This window comes from Coturnix japonica, chromosome 20 (genome assembly GCF_001577835.2).
Source record: "Coturnix japonica isolate 7356 chromosome 20, Coturnix japonica 2.1, whole genome shotgun sequence".
NCBI lineage: Eukaryota > Metazoa > Chordata > Aves > Galliformes > Phasianidae > Coturnix > Coturnix japonica.
Genome location: NC_029535.1, coordinates 1,110,310 through 1,137,667, shown reverse-complemented (window position 1 = coordinate 1,137,667; position 27,358 = coordinate 1,110,310). Strand labels below are relative to the sequence as shown.

Genomic DNA, 27,358 nt, shown 5'->3' with positions numbered 1-27,358 from the left:
CTCAGCTACCCATGGAACTACAGCCTAAGCCCTTTTACATCAGTGTCAAAGGTCTCTGTCCATCCCACCCAAACCACCTCTCAGGTGGAACTATTTTTTAAATACAGATCATGTCACATGCCTGTTAGGTTTTAAAGCCAATCTCCCAAACAGCTCTAGGTAGAGAACCGTAACAGAAACTCTTTACATCTGTTTTTGTATCAGAGCAATGGTTTCTTTGGAGCCACAGCCGAAGACTTGAACACCACAGGATTTTTATAACAGCAGAAGACACATCACACAGCTTGCTTTGCTCAGATGGACACTATTTCCTTATGGAACAAAGGTCTCAAGTGTATGCAATAGGAGTTCCCCAGGTGTCAAATCAGAGCTGGACTGGCTACAAATTATGATGTAGAGCAAAAAAGAAAAAAGGAGCAACAGTGACATTCTGGAGAAACATGAGGGAAAGGTCACCTGCTCTTTGTGATGCACTTAAAGAGCTCTGAGAATTCTTGCTTTAAAACAGCAAGATGATGCCAAGAATACAACTGAAGTGATTTTTACTCAGTAGTAAGCCTGAAAATCAGTGACAAAGAGGAGACTTGGCATCTCCTTCCCAGACACGTTTTGAAATTCCTCTAATCTGTTAAGCAGAGATAGTGAAACAACAGCTAAAAATAGCAACACCGCTACCTGAAAGGCAAATATGATGAAGAAGGGGAAGTCTGAGGGGGCATACAGCTGAGCAGCGGTATGTGCACAGCAAAAAACGAGGTTCCAGTTTTCTGATCGCTAATGATGACTCCAACTGCTTACAGAGTTCTCTCAATTCTACCACCTCTGAAACCACATCAGAGTTTTGGAAAACCTTCTGAAAACCATTGGAAATTTTTGCAGCAGCAACATCATATAACAAACCCCTCTCAGTACGTTTTGCACTAGATGAACAAAGATATGCCTTACACTAGACCTTCCCAGAACTTGTCATGGGACAGATAGGACACAGAGACCATTAGACCACAGGGAAAAAAAAAAGGAATAGGCATCTGGATTCTTCATTTACCTCACTCTCGGTAACAGAAAAGGCAACACTCTTCCAGTTCCAGGTTATTCTGAGTTTTTTACCTACCCCACCCTTGTTAATCACTACAGGACACAAAATCTAATGACTTCAGACTCCAGAGCACTCCCCAGCACCTTTGCCCTGTGTAATGTTGTAGAACAGCTTCTTGTTGGCCGTGCACTGTTGGCCCCTGGAAAGTCTAACTGCTCTCTTATCTATAATTCTATGCAACTTTCATCAGCATTTCTCTCATCAGGGTAATACTTCAAATTCTAATATCATCAAATTCACGACTTACTGTTAAAAAATTCCTCGTAGTCAGTTTTCTCCACACAGCATGTGTACATGCGCAAAGCTGCTACCTTAATTTTCTAAAGAAAAAGAAAAGACAACACACAGAGTATTCATGATGAGAGCCAGTGGACACTGCCCGTTTTGTTAAACACATATGCTGCCATCTTCTACAAAGACTTCTAAGAATCACAATGCCTCAAGATTTGAGAGCATGTTAAACATCATATTATCTCTCAGGAATTACCAGAGTATCATTCATCCTGCCTTGAGGCAAAAAATACAACCCCAAAACATGGCTAAATGACTTCATGAATACCCTTCTCTATCTAGTTTAATATAATATTTGCATCACAGAATGAAATGGCTTTCTCCACATAGACTCCAAAGATCCCAACTCCAATAATTTTCACTGTTTATGTACATGAGAGTGGATAATTTAATGTTCAGGAAGTTGTATAGCAAACAGGCACTAGAAACATCTTCTTCCTCCCCACAATAATGAAAACTGACTAGCAAAGCTTTAAAGACAAAGAAATAATGCCACGTGATGAATATGATGTATATTTCAGGTGCTTCAGAGCTTAATTTTGTTCATGGCCTGCTATTCCACCAGGAACACCCAAGGGCACCACACATTACCAAGATATGTACGCTGAAGCACTAAAGAAAACAAGAAATGACAGAAAAGATCTGCAAGAGAAGAACTGCTGTCCCTTCCTTTCCATCAATCTCAAGGGAAGCAAAAAAGAAATAAAAAACCGGAGGCCAGAAAGAAGTATTGGGTTGATTTGTTTGTTTTTAATAGATATCAATTAAGGATTGTGTCAATAATCACTATGCTATAGATAAAGACCCTACACCTGTTGAGCGATGCTTCAAATTACCAAAGTATTATTTGTATATCCTCCAACCAGGATAGGGAGGTTACAACTGATCTGCTGTGGAAACACTGGGGCTATTATATTTCTTTTTTTTTTTTTTTTGCAGAGCTCTGTCAAAAATGAAGGATTAGAAGCTTTCTCAACAATTGAGTGCATGTCTAAAATTCATGCAGTAAAATAATTTACACCATTTACTGGAGTTGTGAAGGTTTCCATTTTAAAGGAAACACTGCCTGGCCTGGGACTAGAGATCTCCCTTGTGAAAGCCACTGCCCCAGAGCAGGCATTACTAGACATTAAAAACATATTGTAAAGAGCAGTTTCTGCAATCCAGCCTTTAAATTAGGCAAGTAACACAGGAGAAACTGGTGAAATTTAATCATGGAGGTTTTGGTGGGTAAAAGAGGTAAAGGGGGAGGGAGAAGAAAGTGGTAAAAAAACAGAAATATTAAGAAACTTCCCTAAGATCTCATAGCACTGGCAAGGCCAAAAATGAACTCAGGTCTCTTGGGCCCTAACCACAAAATAACTCTCTTCAAACCCAAGTGCCCTAGCCAAAAGCAGGCAGTAAAGAGAAGCAATTAAGGAGAACTCTGAATCAACACTTGTAGCTAATGAGAATCTTTATTACAACAATATGTATACAAACACATGGGAGAGAAACTACTCCCTCATGAGGTTTAGCAGCACCTGATAAAAGCAACTGATTTTTAAACAAAATAACTCACCCCCTTAAGATACAATTATCTTTTCTTTCTATTTTCTTTCTGCAGAGCAAGATGCAATAAGCAACTGCTTCATACTGGTCTCAGAAAACTTCCACTCGGCCTTGCAGGTATTCAAAGCACCTGACAGCCTTTTGACTTTGGTACAGATGGGCTCAGCCCTTCCCAGTCACAGGATCATGACACCTTCTCCTGTAGTTACAGGAGAAGTAGTTACAGCTTTATATCATGTCCTGGTTCAAAGCTAAATTCACAATTTCATCTCTGCCTTTTTCCTCTCTGCAGATGGAACTGAAACTGTTCTACAGAACTGCTCTCATTTAATCGCTGTTAACAACAGCTTCAGGGAAAGACCATCTAAAAAACACATAAGATAAGGGTGTTTTGGTGACTTTGCCCCAGGCTATGACTGAAAAGCAACACTAACCACAGTAGTAACACATCTCACTACCATCCATGTGGGAGATCCTCCTGCCACAGAAATACAGAGCACTGAAAGAATTAAAGAAAGCCAACAAAAATAAAAACGTGACAGACATCCAGCAACAGAAACAAGTTAGACTTGGTCCTCTTCAGTCCAGTGGAAAGCTCAGCTAATATGGCATATTTTAGACTATAATGTCACAAGTGAATGGGAGAAAGTGAACATTCACGCCAAAGAAAGAAACATCACCATTAAAAAAAACAATTGAAAACAACTGCTCTTCTTCCCACAGCATATACTTCAGCTATGGAATTCTGGGATATAGGACGCTATGGAAACTATAAGCTTATGAGAGTTTCAAGTGCAACTGTACAAATTTATAGAACAAAAATCCATCAGTGGATACTACAGAAAAATGCTTACACCATCCTGAAATAGACAACTGTTGAAAGGCAGATGAAAGGCAGAGAAGTACATGAGAGAAGTGCCACTGTATGATTTTCCTGTAATCAGATTCTTTCTAGATAACTACTATTGGTCATTTATCAGAGACAAGATGCTGATCTACGTGGACAGTAGCTCTACTGTCTTTAAGTGCGATATCATGTCCCTTGGTGCATCAATGAAGAGGAAGATAGGATTTCAGAAGAAATTTAGGACAGTTTAATGAAGACCCTACAAACCAAATCCAATACCCCTGCTTACATCGATGATGACAACACACCAACTAGGGCAGCTTCCAGCTCTGGATTACCAGACTCCCACATTACAAAGTAATAATATGAGTAATAATTAGAACTGTTCCATAGAAGTACTGCTCCCAACATAAGAAAAAAAGAGCTGGTTATGCATTTTTTTTTCTCCTTAAGAAAGCCAGAAGTATTAAACAACCAAGAAGATGTCAAACACTTTACCCATCTGCTGTACTTCAGTGGGCCTGTGAAACCCATCGCTTCTATTATCCTTGTGAAAGGACCCACTTTCTCTTCAGTCTGCACAGAATCTTTCGCAGACAGTTGCTGTAAAATAGAAAGATTATCATATCAGTCTCAGCAATTAGATCTGACAGACCATTTTAGGCAAGCTACAAGCTTCATAAGAGAATCTCAGATTTTCTGGTTACTTTCTTTGTTCAAAAAAACATACACTTTTTTTTCTGCAGAATAGCAACCTGCTTTTTCTTACTTGACATTCCTCTATTTATAAATACAAGCATTCCACTATAAGCTCTGAATGTACAGAAATCTGCTTTCTAAAACAGTGCTCCTATGCTGGATTACCATATTCTTTCTGAATGACTGCCCTTCACTCGAGCAGATAAAATGAGTACATAAATCACAGAAAGAGAGCAAATAAACTGTAAATAAGATAAATTCTGGGTCCTTTCACATGCCCTCTCATTCTCAGAGACAAATTGCATTCTAGAGTAATTACATATTATATAAACCAAGGTAATGAAGCTACAGGAACTCACTGTTCTAACTGAAAAGCTCCACCAGATTCTTATTTCCATTACAGTTATTTTCAATTTTATTTGCAGGAAATCTAGGTCAGAGAAATATTCAGTCCTCAATGACTTGCAGTGCCTGCAAACACGAAGATAAAGGTTTTACCTACACATCTTAAACAGCAGTAGGCTGATAAGAAACATTGATGGCATTCTGCCTGAAACATCCCAGCAGTACTGAACAACAAAACATAGTTGCTATTTGTAGTCCAGAAACTAATTTCTAATAAATCAAGTATACTTAATTCCAATGAATTTGGTACAAGCATTATGTTATCAAAAAACTAATTTTCACCATTCAAACCAAAACCTACTGCAAGTGAATCTCCTATGTATACTTGAGGAATGCAGCTGTGAACCATTTTCATCTGAGGAAGTTCCCTTACCAAGGAAAGTTAAATTGCTTTGAGCTGATGGAATTCCACAATGCACTTCCTCCTAAGACATGAACATACCAAGAATTTTCTCAGTAGGGAAGCAATTCAGGAACATAAGAACTGACACACATGGCCAGAACGCTCAGACCAGTCCCCCAACTCCAACAAGGACCAGTTGCAGATACTTGGAAGAGCAACTTGGAAGAGCAGGGAAATACAGTCACATACACTGCAGCTCCCAAGGGTGTACTTGTGCAGCTTTAAAGTTTCATCCCTGAACTAGAAATGAATGCACTCATTTATTATTGGAAGCTACAATTCCAGCACCCCAAACAGTTTTTGAACATTTAACCTCCACAGCACACTTGTGGTACACGGATTTCACTGCTTTGATGTGTAAAATCAATTCTCTTGTGCCCCAAACCTTGTGAGTTCACTGAAAGCTCCAAATTCATAAGATGCAGACTGCCATTTCAGTATCTTTCACTAATTTTATAGACCAGTATTACATATATGCCCATCAATTATCAGTCGTTAATTTAAGAAAGCCCTAAAATATCCACTGCACAAACAAGCGGCTTTTCAGATTTCTCATAATTTGTACATTCTCTACAGCTTCCTTAGCACGACTAACTTTTGAAATGACCTGAATGATAAATAAGTATTAAAACACTGACGTATATCCAGCTCAACCCGATATACTACAATAAGAAACTAACTGCAAAGGCGATAAAAACTGTAGCTTTAAGACATAAATCAATCTCCATAGCATACAGAGGGCATTTGAGATAAAATGATTTGTACACATGTACAACTCACAGATGGCTGTTAATGTCTTTACCTCCACTGTGCCTAGATCAATATGAAGAAACTTGCTCAGCACCATTTTATTACCTATCAGTAATAAAGTCAGGCAGTGTCATGCTGCCCAAGACCTCACAGGCCCTTGCTTTGAATACTGGCCACTAAACCTGTTCTCTAATCCACTGCTAACATGTAGAACAGCCACATCTGTAAAAGCACTTTCAAACCTCTGCCACATGTGATAGGACCCAATGAATTAATGAGTATGTAAATAAAGATTTAATCCCATCTTTAGTACTTGGCTTTTCAAGATCATCCCATGCATTATTCTTCTCTGCACTAAAAATGAACCCTAATGTTATGTCATAGAATATCTTCATAAGGCAGGTAGGCAACAAAAGAATACACTCAATGGAAGACTTCAGTCCCAAAGTCGCACTGTCACACCAAGCTCACTATATCAAATTCCACATCAATTAAAATGATACTAAATCCCTAGTGAACCCAAGCACACCAATTTCTCAATGTGTCCCCTGGCTACAAATGCATTCTGAAGCCTCCTTTGGTACAGACTTTTCATTATACAGAGGAAATGAAGTTACAAGCCAACACTATCTCGATTCAACTGTTGTTTGCTCATCACAAAAAGCATAAAAGACCAGAGAACAGCCTTCTGCTACAAACTGCCATGACTCTTACTTCATTCAGAAGTCTGACTCAACTAGCTCAGAAAACACAGAAGGGATTTAAGCAGTGAATTCTTTGCTCAGTGTATGGACAGAGATATACAGTCCATTTTGACAATGCTACAACTATAGCTAAATGCAATTAAACAGTCACTTAAGTGCATATAAAAATCAAACAGAAAACAAAACATTCTTGAAATCTCCTTTAAATTTAAACAAGCTCTGAAACAGTGAAAGGCACATATGCCCATTTTTCTTGCTCAAGACACAAAAACTGAGAGCTCAAAACTAAAATTATTTTCTCAGAAAATATAAAAAAAGAAACAATTGGAGCTTCCCCTTAATTCTAAGCCACTTTTCCAACAGGGGTAGCTCATCAAGTTCACATTTCAAAGACAAGTATTTCTCTACTCAAAATAATAAGGTTGCAGTCCGAAAACTTATCTATCTTACCTATTCTGTTTTAAGACACCCCAGGGCTATTTTAATCCAGAAGCTCCCTTATACCTCTCTCTACTTTTATACTGGAAAAGGCTAAATGAGGAATACACCAAAACCAAGGACCCTGCTCCCAACTTGAAGATCTTCACACCACTTCTACTTGTTAGATCTATCATCTTGCCATCCTTTGCTCTCCCACATCTGCCCTTTAAATGGTATTTCTGCAAATGTACGAGGTGTCCCAGGCAGGCACAGCGACGAGGCTATGCCCCAGCCTGGAATCTATTCTTAGCTCAATTCATGATGTAAGTGGTACAAGCCATTTTGTTTGTTTCAGTTTTTGTCTGGAAAAAAAAAGTTTGGTTTGCCTCACCAGCTGAAAAACTGAGTAAGTGGCTAATAAAGAACAAAAAAAAAAAAACAAAAAACTTGTAGTTAAGGTGCAAAGAGCAGCCAGTAGTTCAGTTTCACACATCTCCTTGTTCATTTTAACTGCCCATGTCAAAATAAGCAATTCAAATTCCAAACATTTCTAACACCTATACCAGCAAAACACAAAATCAGACAGAGAGTAAAATGGGATCTTTATGCAAGTTTTACCCATAATTCCCTTACTGTGCTTTTCCCTGCCCTCCCTTTTCTTTTGTGAACATTCTGTTTTGCCATTGCCTTCACAATGAAATAGCAAGAGTAGGATCAGGACATTTACTAATTGATAGATGCTGATTCCCTTTGATTACATTCTGGAGGTGATTCATGCTCCAGAAGACTTCTATACTAAGATGAAAGACAATAAATGTAATAGATGCAGACATCACAAATTAACAAAATAATACAGATAACATAAAAAGTATAACAATAATTAGTCTTTATTAATATACAACATGACAACTTTCAGTTTAGCAGATGGCAAAACTTCTGTTACACATTATCTCCAAGGTAAGGAATCAGGACTCATTCACTGCCAATACGTATGGGCAACTTCTGCATTTCCTTCTCTGAAGGTGAGAAGATAGTATCTGGCATCCATGCCACTAGTAAGTACTCTCCTTAAACTTACCTTCTTTCCTTATTGAGCTTATAATAAGAACATTCATCACAAACAATCCAGCTGTGATTTGACTTTCCTAAGATAGAACTTCATTTTCTGGAAAGCAATTGAGCATTTCTCAAATTATTGGACCTATTATTAATGCTGCTCTAAACCATGTGACATAGATTAATCAGCTACATGTTCTCAAAGCATTTCGTTACCTGTTCCTATCTAATTCTTAGTGTAAAGTGCTCTCCAATAACAAAAACATCGAACTCTTCTAACCTTATTTGTACTGTAAATCAATCTGTTCTGATGCATTTTGGCTCCATTGCCTTCAATCAATCCGCCACAGGCTTTAGGCTGCTGGAACTGACCAGTCTTGCATCTCTAGTAAAAAGGACAGAACAAAGAAAGAAAAGGAAATATTGAACAGATCACTGACTAATGAATACTTAACTCTACAACAATGATCCTTACTTTGCTTCCAAGCCAATTTGGTACAATTCTGAAGAGCTTCATGCTACAAAAAGCACAAACCTATTACTAACTTTCACAAACAAAATGGCTGCCCATGCTTAATGCTCCACACTACGTATTTTTAAGTGTTCTGAAAATGTGCTGATGAATCTATCTGGCAGAACTCAAGAATGACAAGCTACCTGCTTTGATTTCCTCACAATTGCATTCTTTTAACCTTTTAGTAAAGAATAATTCTTCTTGCTGGCCTGGTGGGAAAACAGACCATACTATTTTTATCTGTAACTTTATGGTCCATTCAGTTGCCCTTGTGGCCAAGACTCGAGTAAAACCAATTGCAGAGTAACAGTGATCACTTTAACATCTACATGGCACATGACTTGTGCTACAAAGCTACTATACAATAAGGAATAACATCACATAAAAGCAAGAAGCATCTCCACACAAGAAGTGGGACACACATCTACAGTATCTTCCCAGCTTATCCAGATTAGTGGCCAACTGTCTATGAATAAATTCAGATAAAGTAAATATGCTGTTCTGTTCAGTGTAGTCATTCCCAGACTCCTACTAGAACCAAACAGGTGGCTCAAAGTTAAGTTTAACTTTATCAGTCAACTTGAAAACCACTTATTTCCTTCACTGCCTCCAACACTACTGGTCCAGATGCAACACACAGGAGAAGAGGAGGCTTAACGTCCTCTGGTTTTATTGTATGCAAGAAGAAAACACTCAGACATACCCAAATTTTGCTCCGATAGTCTGCATCTTTTCCCATATGCATTTTTTAATGCATTCTCATATATGGATTTTTAAACTCCAACAATTAGCCACTATTAAGTGATCTTATGGTTAGTTTACTATGGATAGACACATCTGACACTACGAATGCTACTTAAAAACTGTAAGCAGCAAAGCAAAGCATTGCTTTTATTACTGAAACAATATTACTCTGTGTTGCATGGTGCTAGGCAAACATATTATCAATACTAGGAAGCCTAAGGCTGCCATGGTATATATATGCTCTATACAATAAAATGCTGGCAAGTAACTGTAAATGTGGCAAATTTGTAACAGCTGCTTTGGAAAAACTACTTCTACATTTCAAATTTTGCACGTAATCTACTCAAAACACTTTCATATTCTTTCCCACTAAAAGACTACATTGATAGAATGACAACCATGTAATAGAGAGTAGGGGAGCTCACTCATTCAGCAGCAGAAAGCTTTCAAGTTGCCTTGATATTTCAGCAATATATCAACAGTGAAGCAAGGACAGCATTGCTGGAAGTCTCATAAAAACTATTACAGATTTAAATCCCAGTCTTTACGTAGTTAATGAACAGTGATACCCTACCTGGAAAATACCATGAAGCATCCTTCTACACTGGCCTTGGACCATGGCCGTCTGTAATAGTCCACTGCAAGCTGCTATCCATTGAGTTACTTCAACCTGGCAGCTCTGGAACAAGATGAGCAATGAAAAAGAGGATTCTAATAGTCATGAAGAGTTTAACTGTCCTCCCGTTTCCACAGGTTTTAGTTATTTAAACAAAAGCCTCAGATCAAATTCCTAACTTGCGTTTGACAGAAACATAAATTTCGACTATAAAAAAAATCCCTTGCCCTCCAATAAAGTCATGCAACCTGAGTGTGATGGCAGAAGCAGATCAGTCAAAGGAAGCAGGGGGCTGTCCAAATCATAAAGTACACCGTGACATTTATAACTAGAGAATGAATTCAGATATTTATTCCATTGACCGAATGATCTCTAAAATGCACTCAAGCACTCAGATTTTATGCATCTTTGTCATACTCTGACACTGCATTTTAGTACTACAAAACACATATATTGTCCCAGCAAATTTCAACAAGAAAAAGATTCTTTAATAGGAATTAGAGGCAATATAGAAAAAAAGGTTATCTTTGCACCTTTCATTTATTTGTTATACTCAAGCTAATATAATACTTGTCTCCTTCATAAAAAGGGGATAAAAAGAGACATTTATCATTAAAAACATACAGAAATAAGGGAAAACAGTGTCTTAAGGGATCTTCCCTAAGCCATTTATCACTATTTGCAGACCACCTTCCATTTAAACCACAAATTCTGCTCTTTATTTACAATATGTCTGAAAGAAAACATGCCTAGTCTAAATCAAATGGAGTTACTCCATGGTAGCCAACAGCCAGCTGTCCGATCAAGATCCAGGTGAAAGAAAATATCTTTGGCCTTCTAAACCCTTTCTGGCAACTCTTAAGAAAGCCATAGGTAGCAGACAAACAATATCAGAATCTATTCTTAGGTAGAGAACTGTTTTACTACAACAGAACTGTTAACGGAAACGTTCAGAAAATATTCTGGATTGCATTATTCAAGGATTGCCTGAGAAAGCATGAATATTAGAAGAAAACAAAACTGTCCCTTCTTATTTTCAGTACAAAGAAGAAATATTTGCAGGCTGAAGATTTGCTTTTATTTGATTAGGCAACCATTAAATCCTACTGCAAAAGATGATAGCGTGAAACACCATGGGTCAGCAATCACGATATCACAAAGCTTGGGCAGAACTACATTGCCTGCTGCTAGAAATCCTCTGCCTCCTATCTGTGTCTGTGTACCTTTACCACTTCCTACAGCTCCTGTGTTTCTCTAATCATAAAGCAAGGTGCTTCAGACCACAAAAATAGCAGACAACTACATCTTGACCAAAGAGAATTCCTTCCAACTAGGAAAAAAAACTCAAGCAGCTTCCTCTGCAAAAATAACTGCAAAAATAGGAATACCAGAAGCAGATGAGATAGGAGCATGGGGATAGGAAGGCTAGGAGACAAACATACACCTTTTGCAAGGAGCTTTTCATTGAAACTGGCACCCTGAAATACAGCTCCAGAGACAGCTGAACCCTCAGTGACTCACTGCTTCCCAACCCTCTGCTCCACTCCCACCTGGCTTCCCCCTCCCTTTTTGCTAGCAATTGCCTCTTCAGCTCATTAAAACAGCAGGAAACTAACTTTACACTGCCCCAGTTCTGCTGCTTTGGCATTAGTGCACAGAGGCCAAAAAAAAAATGCTGGGGCACGCAGAGGTATGTGACAGCACAGTGCTGCAGGCGTGGACAGAGCACAGCCAATGAAGCAGGAAACAGGAGCTCAGCTCACTGTATTCCAGTCGCTCTCGGGCAGATTTGCTCTCAGCTGTTGTCAGCTGGAGGACTGGAAGGGTTCACCATTGTGAAACCACAGCACGAGACATCAGATCCAGAAACGAGGTGAATTAATTTCACAAGTGGATACTGTTCTGTGCCTACAGGCCTTGCATTTCTGTCACCAGCCTCGTCTCCATCTGACAGCATCGGCCATCCCAGTGTTTGTGCTGTGGCACAAATCAGCTCCAGACACCGAACTCCTTTTGCAGGCCCTCTGCTGACATCTGGCAACGTGCTGCAGGGGCTTCAAAAGCCGACAGACAAAAAGCACTCAAATGAATGAGAAAAAACAAAGGAGTGGAGTGAGAGGGAACCCATCCCCAAGGGAAAGCAATTACTGCCACCTGAGGCAAAACCTGGAACCCCACACGGTCACCTGCCAACACCTCCAACAGGGACAGAGTCGATAGGAACGCACAGCCCGGCACAGCCCCACGGGCAGAGAAAGGAAACTGAAGCGCAAGGCCCGAGCCGGGAACATTCAGGTCCGGCACCGCTGCTGTGCGAGCGCACGGCCCGGAGGAAGATCGGAGCCGGCCCGTGTCCTTCTCCCGGGGAGCGCCCCACAGCACCGCGTGCGGGGCTCTCAGCGAGGCAGCCTCCACCTCAGGCACCCGCTAAGCTCGGGACAGGGCGGCGGGCGAACCACCGGGACCGGGGGGACAGACCCAGGCGGGCCGAGCCGAGCCGGGCCGGGCCGGGCCGCACCAACACCGCACCAACACCGCACGTTCTCTCGGCGGCACCACCCGCCGCCACTCACCGCGGCTCGCGCCAGCGCCGCCATCCCTCCTCACGCCGTTTCCGGCGCAGCGGCCCCGCCCCTTCCGCCCCGAGGGCCGCGCAGGCGCAGTGCAGCACGGAGAGGGGCGCGGGTGTCGCCTCAGGTTGGGCGGGGTGGAGCCGGGCTGGATTCGGGGCTGGTTCGAAGGGTCGAGGTGGTCGGGCCGTGCCGGCACCGCTCCGTCAGGCCGCTCTGCTACAAAGCCCGACCCGTCATGGTGATGGCGGCCGCTTTATCTCGTCTGCACGGCGCAGGGCAGCAGGAGTTTTCTCTGCCTGAGCGCAGGGCCCCGCCCGCTCCCCCTGCTGCCACCGGGGCTGCAGTGCTGGGCAGCTGCTTGTGCCGGGCTTCATCTGCACCACATCCACGGCACCTCACAAACGTGCTGGTGCTGGGAGGCTGCTGCACATGTGAGCGACAGCAGCTGGGGAGGACGGAGACTGCACTTCTTATGCTGGCTTGAAGGGCTTGGGGAGCTATAATATTCTCCCCTCTTTCCCCACCTATTTATGGGGACGGCAGCTTCTCCAGAGGGCAGTAGAAGCTGTTTTAATGGCCCTGGAACTCCACAGTAGTCTTTAGAATTCTTTCACGTGTCCCTAAATGTCAGCTCTCACGGGGCCAATGGAGACACCTGCTTGGGCTTTCTTTCGCAGATGTCCCAGATCCCCACATGCGCAGCCAGTGCTTTCTGGCACGTCCTGGCTCACTGCAGCTCGCTGTCAAAATAGTTCTAACTATCTGACAACGTGTTTATTGAACAAGTTGTTCTGATGCGGTGCTGGATATTGAGCAACACGGCGGGCTGTAGATCTCTCTCAGGGATGCACTCCTATTTCATTTGGCTCTTGTGCCTGTTGCCAGTTCTAGGGAGGAAGGTCAGAGCTGAGTTCTACTTCTTTTTGTTTGCCTTGCTGTCCTCTGTGTGTTCAACTCATAGCAATGTTGAATACCATTCATAACAGCCTTTTTTGTGTATGTGTGGGGGGGAGGCAACAGAGGGAACCACATACCCATTTCTGAAGCCTCCTTTTTGCCATGAGTGAGTTAGAGTCACTGAAAGTGGTGAAGATCAAGAATCCCTTTGCCGTATAATTGTACAGTGAAAAGGCTTCCCATCATTGGCAGAGGAGTCTCAGTGCTGTGCAGTGGTCTGTCCAACGCAGCAGATACTTCCCAGGTAGGAGCTGTGGGTCAGAAATACACTGAGTGCCAGTTCCTGATACCAGCCTAGGTTTCTTCCAGTCTCAACTAATAATGCACAGAGAATTTTGACACATTTCAGTAGTAGAAAATTAGTGCCCTAACCTAAGATTCCTCTATCTTTCTTTTCTGCTATTTTGTTTTCCAATTTCATGGCAATCTAACCAAACTTTTTTGTCTCATGCACCCAACAGCATACCAGACTGAATCCAAAGGAACTGGTGAAGGGTGAAGACAGAACTGTTGGTGGTGGATTTGAATTTCAATGTCAACTCATGGAGGATTTCTCACTCTGAACACTGGTAATCTGCTCCTTTTTATGTTTTATGCAATTTTTGTTACCCTCAAGTTCTTACCATTCATCTCTGTTTGGTGGGTGGTTCCACAACTGCATGAGTCTTATCTGCCATAGTGAGTCTTCAGCATGTTGCTTCTTCTGGGTGAGCATCGAAAAGTCCCACCAGCAGAGCAGCAAAGTTCCCATCTGAGCGCTGGTCCTTGTTCATCCAAGGTCATTAACAATGGTCCAACATGTGCTGGCAGCTGGGTGAGTGAATAGTAAAGAAGACTGGGTTTAGAGGAGAACAGAGGCCTAAGAAGGAAAGTGAAAAATTGCAGAATCTTCCAAACAGATGATACTGGTTATTTTCAAAGTGTGACCAATAAGGGGCTTGGGACTGCGGTGTGCTAAAGGCAGAGAAGCAGGCTGCAGAAAGCAAGAAAAAAATGGAGAGTTGACCCTTCACCATCTGCCCACAGTCTGCTCTTTGCCACTGGTGGTGGCAAAAGCCTGGTGACAGCAGGAATGGTTGCTCCTTTACTCTAATGCTTGGAAATGTGCTGGGCAGTCCGACATGCTGCATGCATTCAGATGCGTGCAGTGGTGATCCACATGTGTCAGGGTAGAGCTGGAAGAGGCCTCTCTTTGCTCCTGCAAGTCTGGCTCAATGGTGCCTATCTTTAATGCAACAAAAAAGATAAAAGACCAAAAGGTTCTTCTGGCTGTACTAGGAACTGGCTTTCATCAAAAGAATGCAGATGCCAATGAGCTGGTTGAAGAAGCAAGACCACTGAAAATTGCCTTTTTTGTTGTTTTTACTAGGATTAATTTTCTATGAACTTATCTACCTTAACCAGCCCTCCTCAGCATCAGAGGAATGCCAGGAATGAATGGCTGGGGACAGGGTGGGGAGAGCAGACTGGTTGTTCTGGCAGCAGCCTGCTATTCTGTCAGCTTTGCTGTGTTGTCAAACCATCCCAACTGCTGCTGCTGTCAGTCCTTCTGCTTAGGCAGTGACAGTGATTCCTTTCCTTCAAGTAACAAAGGGGAAAGCTCTCTTTCCCCAAGAGGCCATTTTGAGAGGCCAGGATGCTTGAACCACTCTTGATGACGTCTTGCACTGGTATGTTACACCAGAATCCAGGCAGGCCCAGGAATCTATCTCAGACCCTGGTGGATCATTATAGTCCAGATACAGAGAACAACTAAAACATTTGCTGAAGCTGTGCAGAAGACACTGTGTTGAGGGCTGCTTTGTGCTCACTTTAGGATTAACTGATTCTGGAGAAGCATAAGGTTTTCTAGAGCACATGACACTTAAGTCAAAGCTGGTGTTGCGTTGGTTAGCAAGGCTTCATTTTGACAAGTTGACTATTGTGCAGAAAAGGAAGGACGATGTAATTCTAGCCTATTAGTTAAGGCCTCAGTCCAGCAAGCATCAACACACAAAGAGCAAGGGTGAAGCTTATACTGAGAAAAACTTACGGAGAAAAAATCTGCATCCTCCTGCCGTCAAAGTAGTGAAGTCAGAATGAGAATCCAATGTACCAACAAGGTGCTGTGATTTCACAGCCCAGAAGCAGGAGGGAGCATGGTTATAGTTACAAGCATATAGGAACTTCTTCAATGCTAAGGTGCTACACTGAAACAGCCCTTTGAAACAACTCACAGAGGCAAGTTGTGCCTAACAGTTGTTCTTAACAATTTCAGTTTGGTTTAGTCCATGTAAGTCACTGTAGGGATTTCAAGAAACGTTCAGATGTTGTTCTGAGGGACTTGGGTTAGTGGGGAAATATTGATGGTAGGTGGATGGTTGGATTGAATGATCTTGGAGGTCTTTTCCACCGTTGGTGATTCTATGATAATTCTGTGATTAAACTTGCTGCTGTATACATCCACTATCAGGTGGATTCTACTATTCTGACTTAGCTGTCAAAGTGCACGTAGTCCATTTGCAGAATATGTAAGAAGAGTTGCAAGGGAGGAATATTTGACTGTTATCAATTGGGAGTCTCAGACATCTGTTAATTAAATATTTGTCAGAACAGAAACTGACTTTCTGATTCAGGGAACTGATAATTAATCATATAAAATGTGGCAAGAAAGACTGGAGGAAGGGCAAAGGCCTCTCCAGCATAATGTGGTAACTTCACACTGATGGGCATTAAATGGGAATTAGATGGGCAAAACACACTCAACTTAGGGGAGATTGATGTAGTTTATTGGCTATTGGTAACAGGCATGAATAGTGAGAACTAAAAGCATACTTGAAACACACTGGTCCCATCCACCTCTCCTACCTCCTTCCCCAGAGCTGCACAGGGGAATGGAAGATGAAAGCTGTGGTCGGTCCCTGCTGCTCCCTCATTCCTCACTCCCTTCCCTTGCTCCCGGTGTGTCCCTCCCATGGATGTCATCCTTCCCAATCTGAGCCAGGTGGGCTTCCCGCAGGCTGCAGCTCTCCAAGCACGACTCCATTGTGGGTTCTTCTTGGAGCTGGGTGGAGCTGGCTCTCCTCTAACAGAGGGCAGCTGCTGGACTCTGCTCACAGGGACTCTATTTTACCTAATAATTCTGAGCTCAGAATGCCACCTTGTCTAAACTGAGTATTTATCTAGCCCAAAACTTCCATTTGGAGGAACTGTCATTTTTAGATGAAGTGTTTCAGGCCTGCTATGATGCTTAGGTGATTTACTAGTTTTAAAATGTTTGCTCTTGCTTGGGTGTGCTAGGCTCTAACTTTGATTCCAGGTTGTTATGTTATTCCTTGGTTGGCGTAATTAATTACAAACATTTGCAAATCCTATAGGTATGTAGCTAAAAAGACCACTTAAACCATCCTCCACTTCCAAGGCAGTACTAAATATTCTTAGATCTCTCTGATGCGTGTTTCTTTTACGTTCACCTAAAAATTGCAATAGAGGGATTCCCCATTTCCATATGAAACTCATTCCACTCTCCCACTGTGAACATTTTTTTTATACTCACCATAAAGATGCTCAGTGTGAGCCCTGTTCTTCTCCCTTTGATGTGCAGTTCTAAAGGTGTTAGGTAAGAGTACAGCTTGGCATTAGTAAATGGGCTTCAGGCTCTTTGCTGTCAGAAGCTCTGTAGAGACGTGGAGAAGCTCTTGGTTGGCTGTTCTGGAGATAAGACTTCTTAGTGCAGCTTTGCAAGTTGGCTTTTCTTCACCCTACTGGTGGGTGCACACAAAGTTTAAGTTCTTTACCAATTTAATTTTAAGTTCTTTACTCAGAGAGCAGTGAGGTGCTGGAACAGCTGCCCAGAGAGGCTGTGGATGCTCCATCCCTGGAGGTGTTCAAGGTCAGGCTGGATAGGGCTCTGGGCAGCCTGGGCTGGTATTAGATGTGGAGGTTGGTGGTCCTGCCTGTGGTGGGGGGGTTGGAGCTCCATGAACCTTGAGGTCCCTTCTAACCTGAGCCATTCTGTGATTCTATGATTTTCTCAAAGAACTAAGTCAACTTTTTAAACTGTTATTATTTTATTTTTTAAACGGGTCATTACAGTGCCTTTAAGAAAGACAAGCAGGTCTGTCAAAAGTACACAATGCAATACAATATGGCAACACAGCAATCCAGGTCCTACATGGCCTCTGCTTTGCAGAATGCCTGTGTCTTTCAGTGAGCAGTGCAGTGTTGAAAGGGCAAAGGGGCTGCACTTGGGAACTGAGCATGCTGGGCATTACCTGATTTGTTAAACTGGAATTCCCCAGGCCAAATCTTTACTGAATTCTCCACTTTTTAGATTTAAGAATCAAGCCCCTCCATGACCACCTCTGCTATTTTTTACTTGTTACATTTTCCCCTCTCTAGCAGAGATGATTTTCTATGCCAGCCACTCTGCAGTCAGACCTTCTGGCAGGTAACAACCTTTCTCTCTTTATTTCTTTGGATTTCTGTCCACTTCCAAAAGACCCCACAGTCTTTCCACATACTGCACACAGCTCCTTTGGCTATTGAGGCCTTGGGACTGCATGTGCATTTACCTATCCTAAGCTAGCACAGTTGTCATTATTACAAAGGCAAGAAATAACATATAGCTTTTAAACAAAGGCATTTGAAAATATTGTAACATTTCTGTCCTCCTAATTTCCTGTTAGCATCTGATTTTATTTCAGACATTTTCACAGAACATGCTTTTTTCCTATTTCACTGGTCCTTTTTATGCAGGCATGTATTTCAGTCCTTTAAAAAGTAATTGCACAGCTAAATCAACCTTTTCATAGTAGCACAAGCTTTGTGACAGCTTCTTCAGTTTGTCTCCTCTTGATCTTATGAAGAATCAAAGCCAACCTAAGGCAATAATTGTCCCAGCATTTCCAGGGGAGAGCTCCTTGATTCCGAAAAGCAAACATAGCTCAGCCTGGGGCAAAAGTACAGATTTCTTTCTCTAATCAGATTAGAGTTCCTATCTTAACCGTGTGTTCCTTCTGCCACAGAGGGAAAGCTGAAGAAAATCTAATGAACATATGGAGAAACAGGATCTCTCCATGCTATCTGGAGCAAGTGGGGATGGGGTCCTTCAGATAACAGGAGGGAATACAGTCTGTATGGATGGATATTGCAGGGCACCCTGGAGATCATGATAAAGAGAAACCTAATTGCAAAAACTCAGCTCAGGTCCAGCAGATCTTATTAACTCTGGTTCAGTGCCAACACTACGAGACTGCCAGCTGGCCCCTCAGCTATTTGACTGTCTTTGCAGCATACTTTCCCAGTGCTCCAGGTTCTGAAAGGGCCTTGTATGTACCAACGGAGCCAGTGCAGGTCTGGCACTGCTTCCTGTCTAATATGCCCTTTAAGGAGTTGGAGCACAAATCAGTGATAACAGGCCCTTGGAGCCTTGGTGTATGTGGACTGACTTCTTCCAGAGCTCGCTTGGATGTCTCTGTGCTGCTCTTCCCAGAACTCCCAGTCCCAGAAATGAAGCGAGGGGCCATTTGACGCAGCATGGGAAAACCCAGGTTCTGCTGGGTTTTGAGCTCAGGCTCTGTGCTGAAAGCAGCATTTCTAGAGCTGAACTGATGATTGATAATGGGGCTGTCAAACTTTGCTTTCAGAGAATCTTTCTCCTTTGCATACTGTGTATACTGGATGTTTTGAAACCCAGTCCACCTTTGAGATGACATTACCTGCTGAAAAAGGAATTGTAATGGAAGTTAATTATGTTATTAGCAACATAAAGATGCTTAGTCCTCTCCACAAGGCTGAATACTCAGCTTAGATTGTCACTGTAAACACACTGGCCACCGCTGCTTCCCAGGCTAAACGGTATTTTAAAGATACAGAGAGTGAATTTTTCAGTGTAAGTACAATCCTTCCAACGCCCAATGGAACTTGCAAGGTTTGGAAAGGAGGGAGATCCGTTCCCTGACCTGGAATTCCTTGGCCAGGGGTGCAAAGTGGTCCTTGCAGGAGGTTCTGAAGAAGGGGCTCCCCCTGTCCTGCACCAGCCCTTGCTGGAGGACATGCAGATGTGGCACAGAGCAGGATCCTCGCTGCTGCCCTCCCTGTGCTTGGCAAAGCCTTGTGAGCAAAGTCTGAACTCCATGACTGAGCTGTTCAGGGGAAGTCAAAGTTGGACCTGATAACTTTTTCCAAGCGTATATATCCTGGTGGCTGCTGCTACTGTTAAATATGATAAACTCCTATTTGTTCTCTTTAGCTTGCTGTCAGCAGTCACTGTTTGCTGGGGCAAGCCCAGGACATTTCCCTCCCCACCTGTCAAGCTTGGAGTGTGCTTTGGCACCCTGCCATTGCAGAGCCTCAACGACTTGAGCAGACAGCTTCAGGAACAAGACATCCCAGTACTTAAGCCACCTCTGCTTCATGAGCTTTTCTTCCCATCTGTATGCTTTCTGAAGAAGAAAATGTTTGCTGGTCAGTGAGGTTTTCCACATGCGCCTCCTTCAGCTTTCCATTACCACTAGGAGGTTATGTGGGGTGCAGTGCCATACACTGTACTGCACTATATGCAGAGGTGTTCAGACTTAATTTATTCCCTTCTCCTGGATAAAGATTATTGCAGCTGTGTGTTTTGGAAAACTATCAATGAAGGGAGTTCAGCTCATACAACACACTTTCAATAGGGTACTGTACTCTATATTTCCAGGTTCTGTTTTAATTACACTTGCATATTACCTTAGAGGAAGCTGAAATCTGGAAAATGTTTTCTCATATACCATGTCTTAAACCTTCCTGACCTTCTGTTTTATACCAAGCACATTTATGCTTGTGATCAAAACCATATAATATGGGGAAAGGCTTGGCTATCCGGGGTAATCTATCAGGGGCGTGCTGTCAGTCCCCCCTAGCAAAGACTGAGCAGTTTTCACCAAGAAACACCCCCACCATCCAGCAATAAGTCCCTCCTCCCCCCTTCACACAGCTCCCAACAAGAGCTACAGGAGTGGGCCAGGTTGGGAGCAGGGCAGCAAGCAGCCTTCCCCTGCAGTGGCTGGGGCTCCTGCTGCTCTGAAGCATCCTGGAGGGACGAAGCAATGGGATGGCTCACATAGCATCAGTGTTTTCCCCATATTGCAATAGGAATATTAGTGCCTCCTGCCACTGCTGGGTTGGGGAAGTGGGCAGCATCCTTATTGCTAGCACTGTTGGCCACTGTGCCAAACACAGCCTGAGATGCCCAGCACTGAAATCTCCTTGTGACAGTCAGCATTCTCCAGGGAGAGCACAAGGAGCCTGTGAGCACTGTTGACCAGCTAACAAAACCTGTACTTATCACATCCCCGTTCCAGAGCAGCTTTCATGTCACCTTCAGATCCATGCCAACGGGAGAGCAGCTTGATCTTCACATCTCTACATGTCTGGAGAGTGTCCCATGACAAAGGGGTTTAGCAGATACATGTTTGCAGGAGTGGATCTGTCAGTCCTCTGCTCAGGGCTTGGTCAGCATTTGGGAAGCACAGACTGCTGTCTTTAATCCCTTGCTGAAGAGCTTTATCCCCCTGGCAGCCTGGGAAGGTGTGGAGATATGCTGCCAGGCACCGGTCTGCTCCTGGGGCTGCTGCTGACACAGCTCGTGAGCTGGTGCCTTGTCTCAGCACCTCGTCCTAAAAAACAAGGCAACTTTTACTTCTAACAGGAATAAAATAAGTCTTGTCAGACAGAAACCTTTTTGTGGTACTAAGCTGCTCTTAAACTCGTCTGTAAACAAGGATTTTCAACTGTGAAGCAAGAACTTATGAGATGGAAAGTTTTTCATCTGCAGGGGACGAGTGGTGTTGGTCATAGTGGAAGGCTGAATTTGGGCTCCTGACGAAAGGGAAAGCTGAACCCCAGACTATAGTGAAGGTCACAATCCAGTAAAGGTACAGAAGTAGTATTGTCTCCATGCCATTGATGAGACTGTCACTGTTAACCCAAAGTTAAATGAGAGCTGGCGCTCAATGCTGCAGGTAATATTTGGAGCAATGGAAAAGACATCTAAAGAAAAAAAAAATACTAAAACCCAAGAACCTGGTAAGGAAGGTATGCAGCACAGCAAAAGCATGACCAAGTTGATTTATGTTCTCCATAGAAAAGAGAAGAGAAAAATTCATCGTGATCTGTATAGGTAGAACAATGCCATTGGGAATAAGTTTTTCAGCATAGCAGACAAAGAAGCCAATTCACCGAGTCCAAGTGGAAACTGGACAGTAGGTAGAAATAAGCTGCTTATTAAAAAAATGAAGTGCTAATATTCACAGAATTAGCTCAGAGCTGACTGTGGTGAGCTTTTTAAAACTTCTGGTCTTTAAATCAATCCTGGATCTCTCTTTCCAAATATGTAATACCCAGCTATTATGTAGTATCATTTAATTCCAAGGAACTTTAAAAATAGACTTCCTTTTAAAAACAAATTGGTGGGAAAAGAGATCCCACATCAGAAAGTTGTGCTTCTGTAGCAGGGCAGTGGCCAAGGCAAGTTCTGCCCAATGGCTCCAGCCAGGAGGTCCTGCAGTATGAGTTCCCTGGAAGCTGTGAGCTCCACTGAGAACACGAGAATGGTTTTTGCCGGGTGAGACTGTGGGGGCACCTTGCCTGTCTCCAGTGGGTGATGGGTCCCTAAAGGCAATGAGGACAGAAGGAATGCAGAGTGGTGTTTTCCTATCACAGCTCCTCAGCTTCCAGCTGCCATGGCTCAGGAAGTCATGGGGGCCTTGTGCCCACCAGCTTTCATGGAGCTTTCTTCCGTGAACTTGTGCAGTCAGGTATTTTTTAACATATGGAGATGTTTAACATCCAGGCAGTGCATGGTCAGGAGCTGTACCTCTGGGCCACGCTGTAGGAATCAGTACGTCTGTTTCAACGCTGTCCAGAACTGGTGTCATTTAGGGCACTGTGGTTCTCATTTGAGAGCAGACTTGCTCCCCATCCACATTCTTAGCCCTCATCACCTTTCCTTCTTGCCCCAGCCACCTCTCGGAAGAGCTCCGGTCTATCTAATTACTCCTTGCACAGAAGCTGTTTCATACTTGCAATCCTTATTGCCTTTTTCCAGCCCTGCCATATCACAGTGTTCAAGGGCCATGTCAATCCCTGGAGCACCTGCACATTGTTTTCCCATTTGTTCCCTGTTTCTCTCCCAGCCCTTGCTGCAGTTGTGTTGCTGCCTTGATGGCTGTGAAAGCTGAGATGGCATTTTCAGTGGAGTCCCCAGGTAAAATTATATACCTGGGGTGTGCGGCTCGTCTGGCAAAATGATCTTAATTGTCCGTCCTGTCCTCATCGCCGATGAATTAAACCAGCACCCTTTGGTCACATCGTAAGATTCAGTCAGTACCAACAGTCCCATAATTTGCCTGTAACTGCCAGGTCAACACAGCGACCCTTTATAGTACTGAGTTGAATTCCTTTTCTCCAGAGCCTCCCAAACCTCTGGAATTTCCCCAGAATTCCAGGATTTATTAAAAATCAGTGGGCTTAATGGTGGAGGTGAAATGTTCTAAAACTTGGACTGCGCCAGCACGGGCTCCTCATCACTTTCTTATCTTACTGGCATGGGGAATATTTCATTACTATTGCAAGAAGTGAATTATTTCATATGGCTTTTTCTCTGACCAAAATACTACAATGCTTTGAGAGAAAGGTGGCTGTGCTGCACTTATATTTTGAGATGAACAGCAGGTCATTTTTCTTAGCACTCCGAATCTGTTTGTAAAGTTTGCATACCTCAGAAAAACTCCCGACAGCCTCTGACATCTTCTGGAACTTATTGATCGGATAATAATCACGCGATATTCCACTGGAAAAAAGGAATACACTTGTCCCATTTCCATAAATGAGAATGCCTGGACAGCCTCTGTCTCGGCCGTGTCCAGGCAGCTGCTCCATTCCCTCTTGCAGGGTGAGGGGTCTGCAGTCCCCACTCCTCTGCTTGTGTCTCCCAACAGCTCCAAACACCGAAGGGAAGGGATCCAGCCCTGGCCCACAGGAACCTGACCTCGGTGAGGGGAAGCTCTGAGCCTGGATCCTCTTTGCAGCCCATAGCTCAGCACTTGGATGTTTCATGTCTTGCGTCAGACTCTCCCATTTGAGCTGACTGTGGAGCCACTTCAGTGCTCAGCATCAGCTAGAGCCAAGGGTGCAGTGGAAAACACCAAGAAAACCAAAGTAAGGGCACTTCAGGTGACCACCCAGAGCCTCATGATTGGTCTTTCTGATGTTAGACTGCATAGGGCTTAGGGAAGACAGACCACCTGCCTGCAGCCCAGCAGTGGAACTCATCATCCACCTGAATGCCTCATAAATGAAAGTGCTTCCTAGCACAGACTCAGGTTTCCCAGCAGTGCTCTGGATGCTCTTCAGCAGCGCACACAGTGGCAGTCAGTCCTGACTGAAGTGACCGCTGCCCTGACTGTGCAGTGCTGCTGGCAGGAGCTGTGTGGTTCTGCTGGGTTTCAGCAGCCTGCTCCTGCTCTGAGCCTTCAGCATCTTCCAGCCCACTGAGAGCCACTGGCCAATGTACAGAGGAAAGGAGAACTGCTCACACCAAGCCCTCAGAAGAGAAGCTTTTTTCACTGCTTGGCATGTGGGCTGTCCTGTTCCCACCAGCAGCAGCACTGCCACCCAACCCAGCTCTTGTTCTGTTTGGATGTACAAGTGCTCCCACCCTGCACTCAGTCCACCTTTGCTCCTCCAACCATCATGCCAGCTCTCCGCAGCCCTTCTTCCCACTCCAGGTTCACTTTTGTGCTTCTTCAGAGCACCTCCTCCTGCATGTGCTTCTCCCCATGCTACCCCTCTCCCTTTTGTCTGGGCTCCTGGCGTCTGATCACCAACGAGATGAGATCTGCTGCCTCAAGTCTGTGAGCACTGCTGCAGCTTTGCAGAGAAGAGAGCTCTGGTGAAGACACACAGCCCTTCTCTTCGGGTCTGTGCAGGACCCAAGCTGCCTTTCTCTTTCAGCATTTCTGGAGGAAGATGAATGTCTCGAAGCCATGTGCACAAGCACAAAACAAGTTTTGGCTGTGGTTATTTTTTCAATAAATGCTATTTCTGACTATTATCAGCAATAAATGGCATCTTGTCAAAAGCAGGCAGGCAGTACCCGAATGTGCAGAAGTACTGCATTCATTTTAACAGCACGATGGGCAGAGGCTGTGCAGCCCTGATTCCTGAATGGCAAAGCCCGGCATAAGGTGCTGCTCTGGGGCTCCCAGAGATTCCCATCACAAAGCTCATCTCCCATCCGCCATCAGAGCCAGCCAAGTGCTCACTGCGCATGGAGTCCTTTCTCCGGGCAGCTGTGCCCTTGGAGAGGGCAGCGGGGAAAGCAGAGTCTGGTTGCGATACTTCAGCTAATACAATCATTGCAGAAAACCAGAACGAATTCTGCAGGAAAATATATAGTAACATGAGGACATCAGCAAGCATGGGATGGCAACAGATGGGCTCTTTGAGCACTCAGCTAAGCGTATTCATCGCACTGCATTTATTGCTCTTCAAAGAATGCTGAGATTTCCTTCTTCATTAAGTTTGTTGAGAAGCAATGAAAGCTCATGCGATTTTATTTTTAAGTATTGTTTTACTACCCAACAGCAACAGCAGATTCATAAAATGACACGTGATTGACCAGGACCATGGAGAAAAAAACTGTTTTCTTGGTACATTCTTATTAGTCTTGGCTAAGATGTTATAAAAGCAGTATCTTTTAACACCTTTTATTATACAAGGGTCAGGGGGTTTTTATGTTTCTTAAAGAAAGCTTCAAATAGCCCACATAGCGGGCTGCTGCTCCTTTCATATGGCTGCTGCACAAACAAGCACATTTTACACGGGAAATGACATAACCATGTAAAAGTGTACATGGAGTTTAGGCACATATTCAAACACTAATGGGAATGCATTGTTTTAAATGGCATACTTTTATGTTTACCTATTCAGCTTAGTGCCCATATTTTAGCCAAATACAACAAAAATTATCCACACATACCTGTCTTATGGTGTGCTGTTTATTTGAAAATTTGGACTTTCACAAAGACTCTCGTGGGACAGATAATGACCCTAAAAAGTAAATACAAATGAGGCATTCTCAGTGAGAGAGTGAGACCTGCCATCGTAAAGGTGGAAAGCTGAACTTTTAACCTGCGTTGCTCTACAGCTCAGGTTTCCACACGTTTCAGCCATGCAGTTGCTAACACCGACTCACCCCTGGGAAGAAAGCTGTGACCATAACGTGGGGTGTCTATCTTTGCACGTTGTATAATGACCGCACTAAAGAAAGCGGTGCCAAACTTCTGCAAGACCCGAGGCCCTCTGCTTCTTCCCAGTTTCTATGCTGTGTGTCAAGTCCCACACGGTGCCCTGTCCCCAAATCTCTGCTTTCATGGAGGAATGAGGCCCAAACGTGTCCATCTGGGCTCTACTTCTGGGTTTTCTTCCATCAGGAACGTCTGTAATGGCCACCAATCCCACTCCTTGAGAGCTTCAAGACAAGTTTCCACTCTCACTCCAGATAACAAGATCTGAAATGTAGAAATGGAACGCATATATGGAATTAAGGCTATTAAAAGTAAGCTCATGGCGGCCTCTTTTTGTTGCTGTTGGAGTTGTGGGTGATATGAGAATAAAAGAAACAGCTTTGAGACAAGCAGGCTTTCATCACTGTACATTTATGTGGTCATAACCATTCCATATCTTAAAATTAGTTACAGTTTGCACCAGATGACCTCAATGGCCTGGGCAGTGCAGGGATAAAGCACTGAGGGGCTGGGATGCATTTATACCACACTGAAAGTCAGCAGCCCTGTTTAGGCCAAACCCAGGATCCGGTGATGCCGCTGTGGTAACGAGCTCACTGTAGCACTGAAGTGTCTCCAGCTTTAAGTTTGTTTAAACTTCACTTCAACTACCTACCAGAATTTCAGAGCTTTAAGAACCAGCACTTTTTTAGACCTTTATACATCAGAGCTTTTTTTAATTTTTCTCTGTTTGGTTTGGGATGATCACAGAATCCTGGCATTCTTTTTTACTTAGATACTGATTTAAACTCCAATTACCGCTTCTCTGAATGTTCCCTCCAGGGGAGTGATGCACTGGTGCTGTGACTGGAGCATCATGGCTGTGTCTGGCACATGTGAGAGCAGAGGCTCCGCTGGGTGCTTGCAAACAGGCGCATGCATGGGAGCAGTGCACTGGGTAGGAGACTGCCCTTCTTCATAGTCACCCAACGTCTGCAGGGCACAGCAGGGGTCGGCATGGGGGAAAGGAGCCTGAGGTGCTGCATGCAAACCAGCTAGAAGGCAGCTGGGAGGAAGAAAAGAAATGCTGGAGCAGAATGGGCAAAAGGGAGTCCAGAACACTCTCTTGATTCCGGGCTGGCAGGAGAACGCTTTCTCTCCTAGTGTAACAATGGCAACATCCATCTAGATAGAAGCTTGTACTAAAGCTTAGGATTCATAACGCCTTGGTTTGAAAGCTGCACGGAAAGCCCAAAGGCAGTTGGCAGCAGAGCTGTGGTCAGCTGCTGCAGTCCTGGCTGTGTTCCTGGCAGTGGCCTTAGCTGGGAGGAGCAGGACCTGTGGAGAGCCCACCTGGAGCCCAGAGGCAGACAGGATTCCTGGGTACAGCTCTGAGCCACAGTCCACACCCATGGAGCATCAGAGTGTCTCAGGTGTGTGTGATGGGGTAGCTTCAAGTGCTGAGTGTGTGTTAATAACCTGCT

At 43.7% G+C, this 27,358-nt stretch overlaps 1 protein-coding gene and 1 long non-coding RNA gene across 3 annotated transcripts in view; one reads left to right on the top strand and one right to left on the bottom strand.

The window, feature by feature from the left end:
- Positions 1 to 12,781, bottom strand: part of LOC107322836 (ubiquinol-cytochrome-c reductase complex assembly factor 1) — a 50,476-nt gene extending 37,695 nt beyond the window's left edge. The window contains exons 1-5 of one of the 2 annotated variants that reach the window (XM_032448535.1): positions 12,670 to 12,781; positions 10,055 to 10,159; positions 8,503 to 8,607; positions 4,284 to 4,388; positions 1,344 to 1,416 (exon numbers count right to left, since the gene is read on the bottom strand). In XM_032448535.1, the coding sequence (XP_032304426.1) occupies positions 1,344 to 1,416; positions 4,284 to 4,388; positions 8,503 to 8,607; positions 10,055 to 10,159; positions 12,670 to 12,693 (412 nt within the window). In that variant the 5' untranslated portion in view covers positions 12,694 to 12,781. The remainder of the gene's footprint in view (positions 1 to 1,343; positions 1,417 to 4,283; positions 4,389 to 8,502; positions 8,608 to 10,054; positions 10,160 to 12,669) is intronic. The other variant, XM_015881341.2, reaches the window with a different exon arrangement.
- Positions 12,782 to 12,926: 145 nt separating this feature from the next.
- LOC107322837 lies at positions 12,927 to 26,284 on the top strand. Its single transcript, XR_001559063.2, has 3 exons — positions 12,927 to 13,870; positions 14,088 to 14,195; positions 23,586 to 26,284. It is a non-coding gene; the product is annotated as an uncharacterized LOC107322837 (long non-coding RNA).
- The last annotated feature ends 1,074 nt before the right edge of the window (positions 26,285 to 27,358 follow it).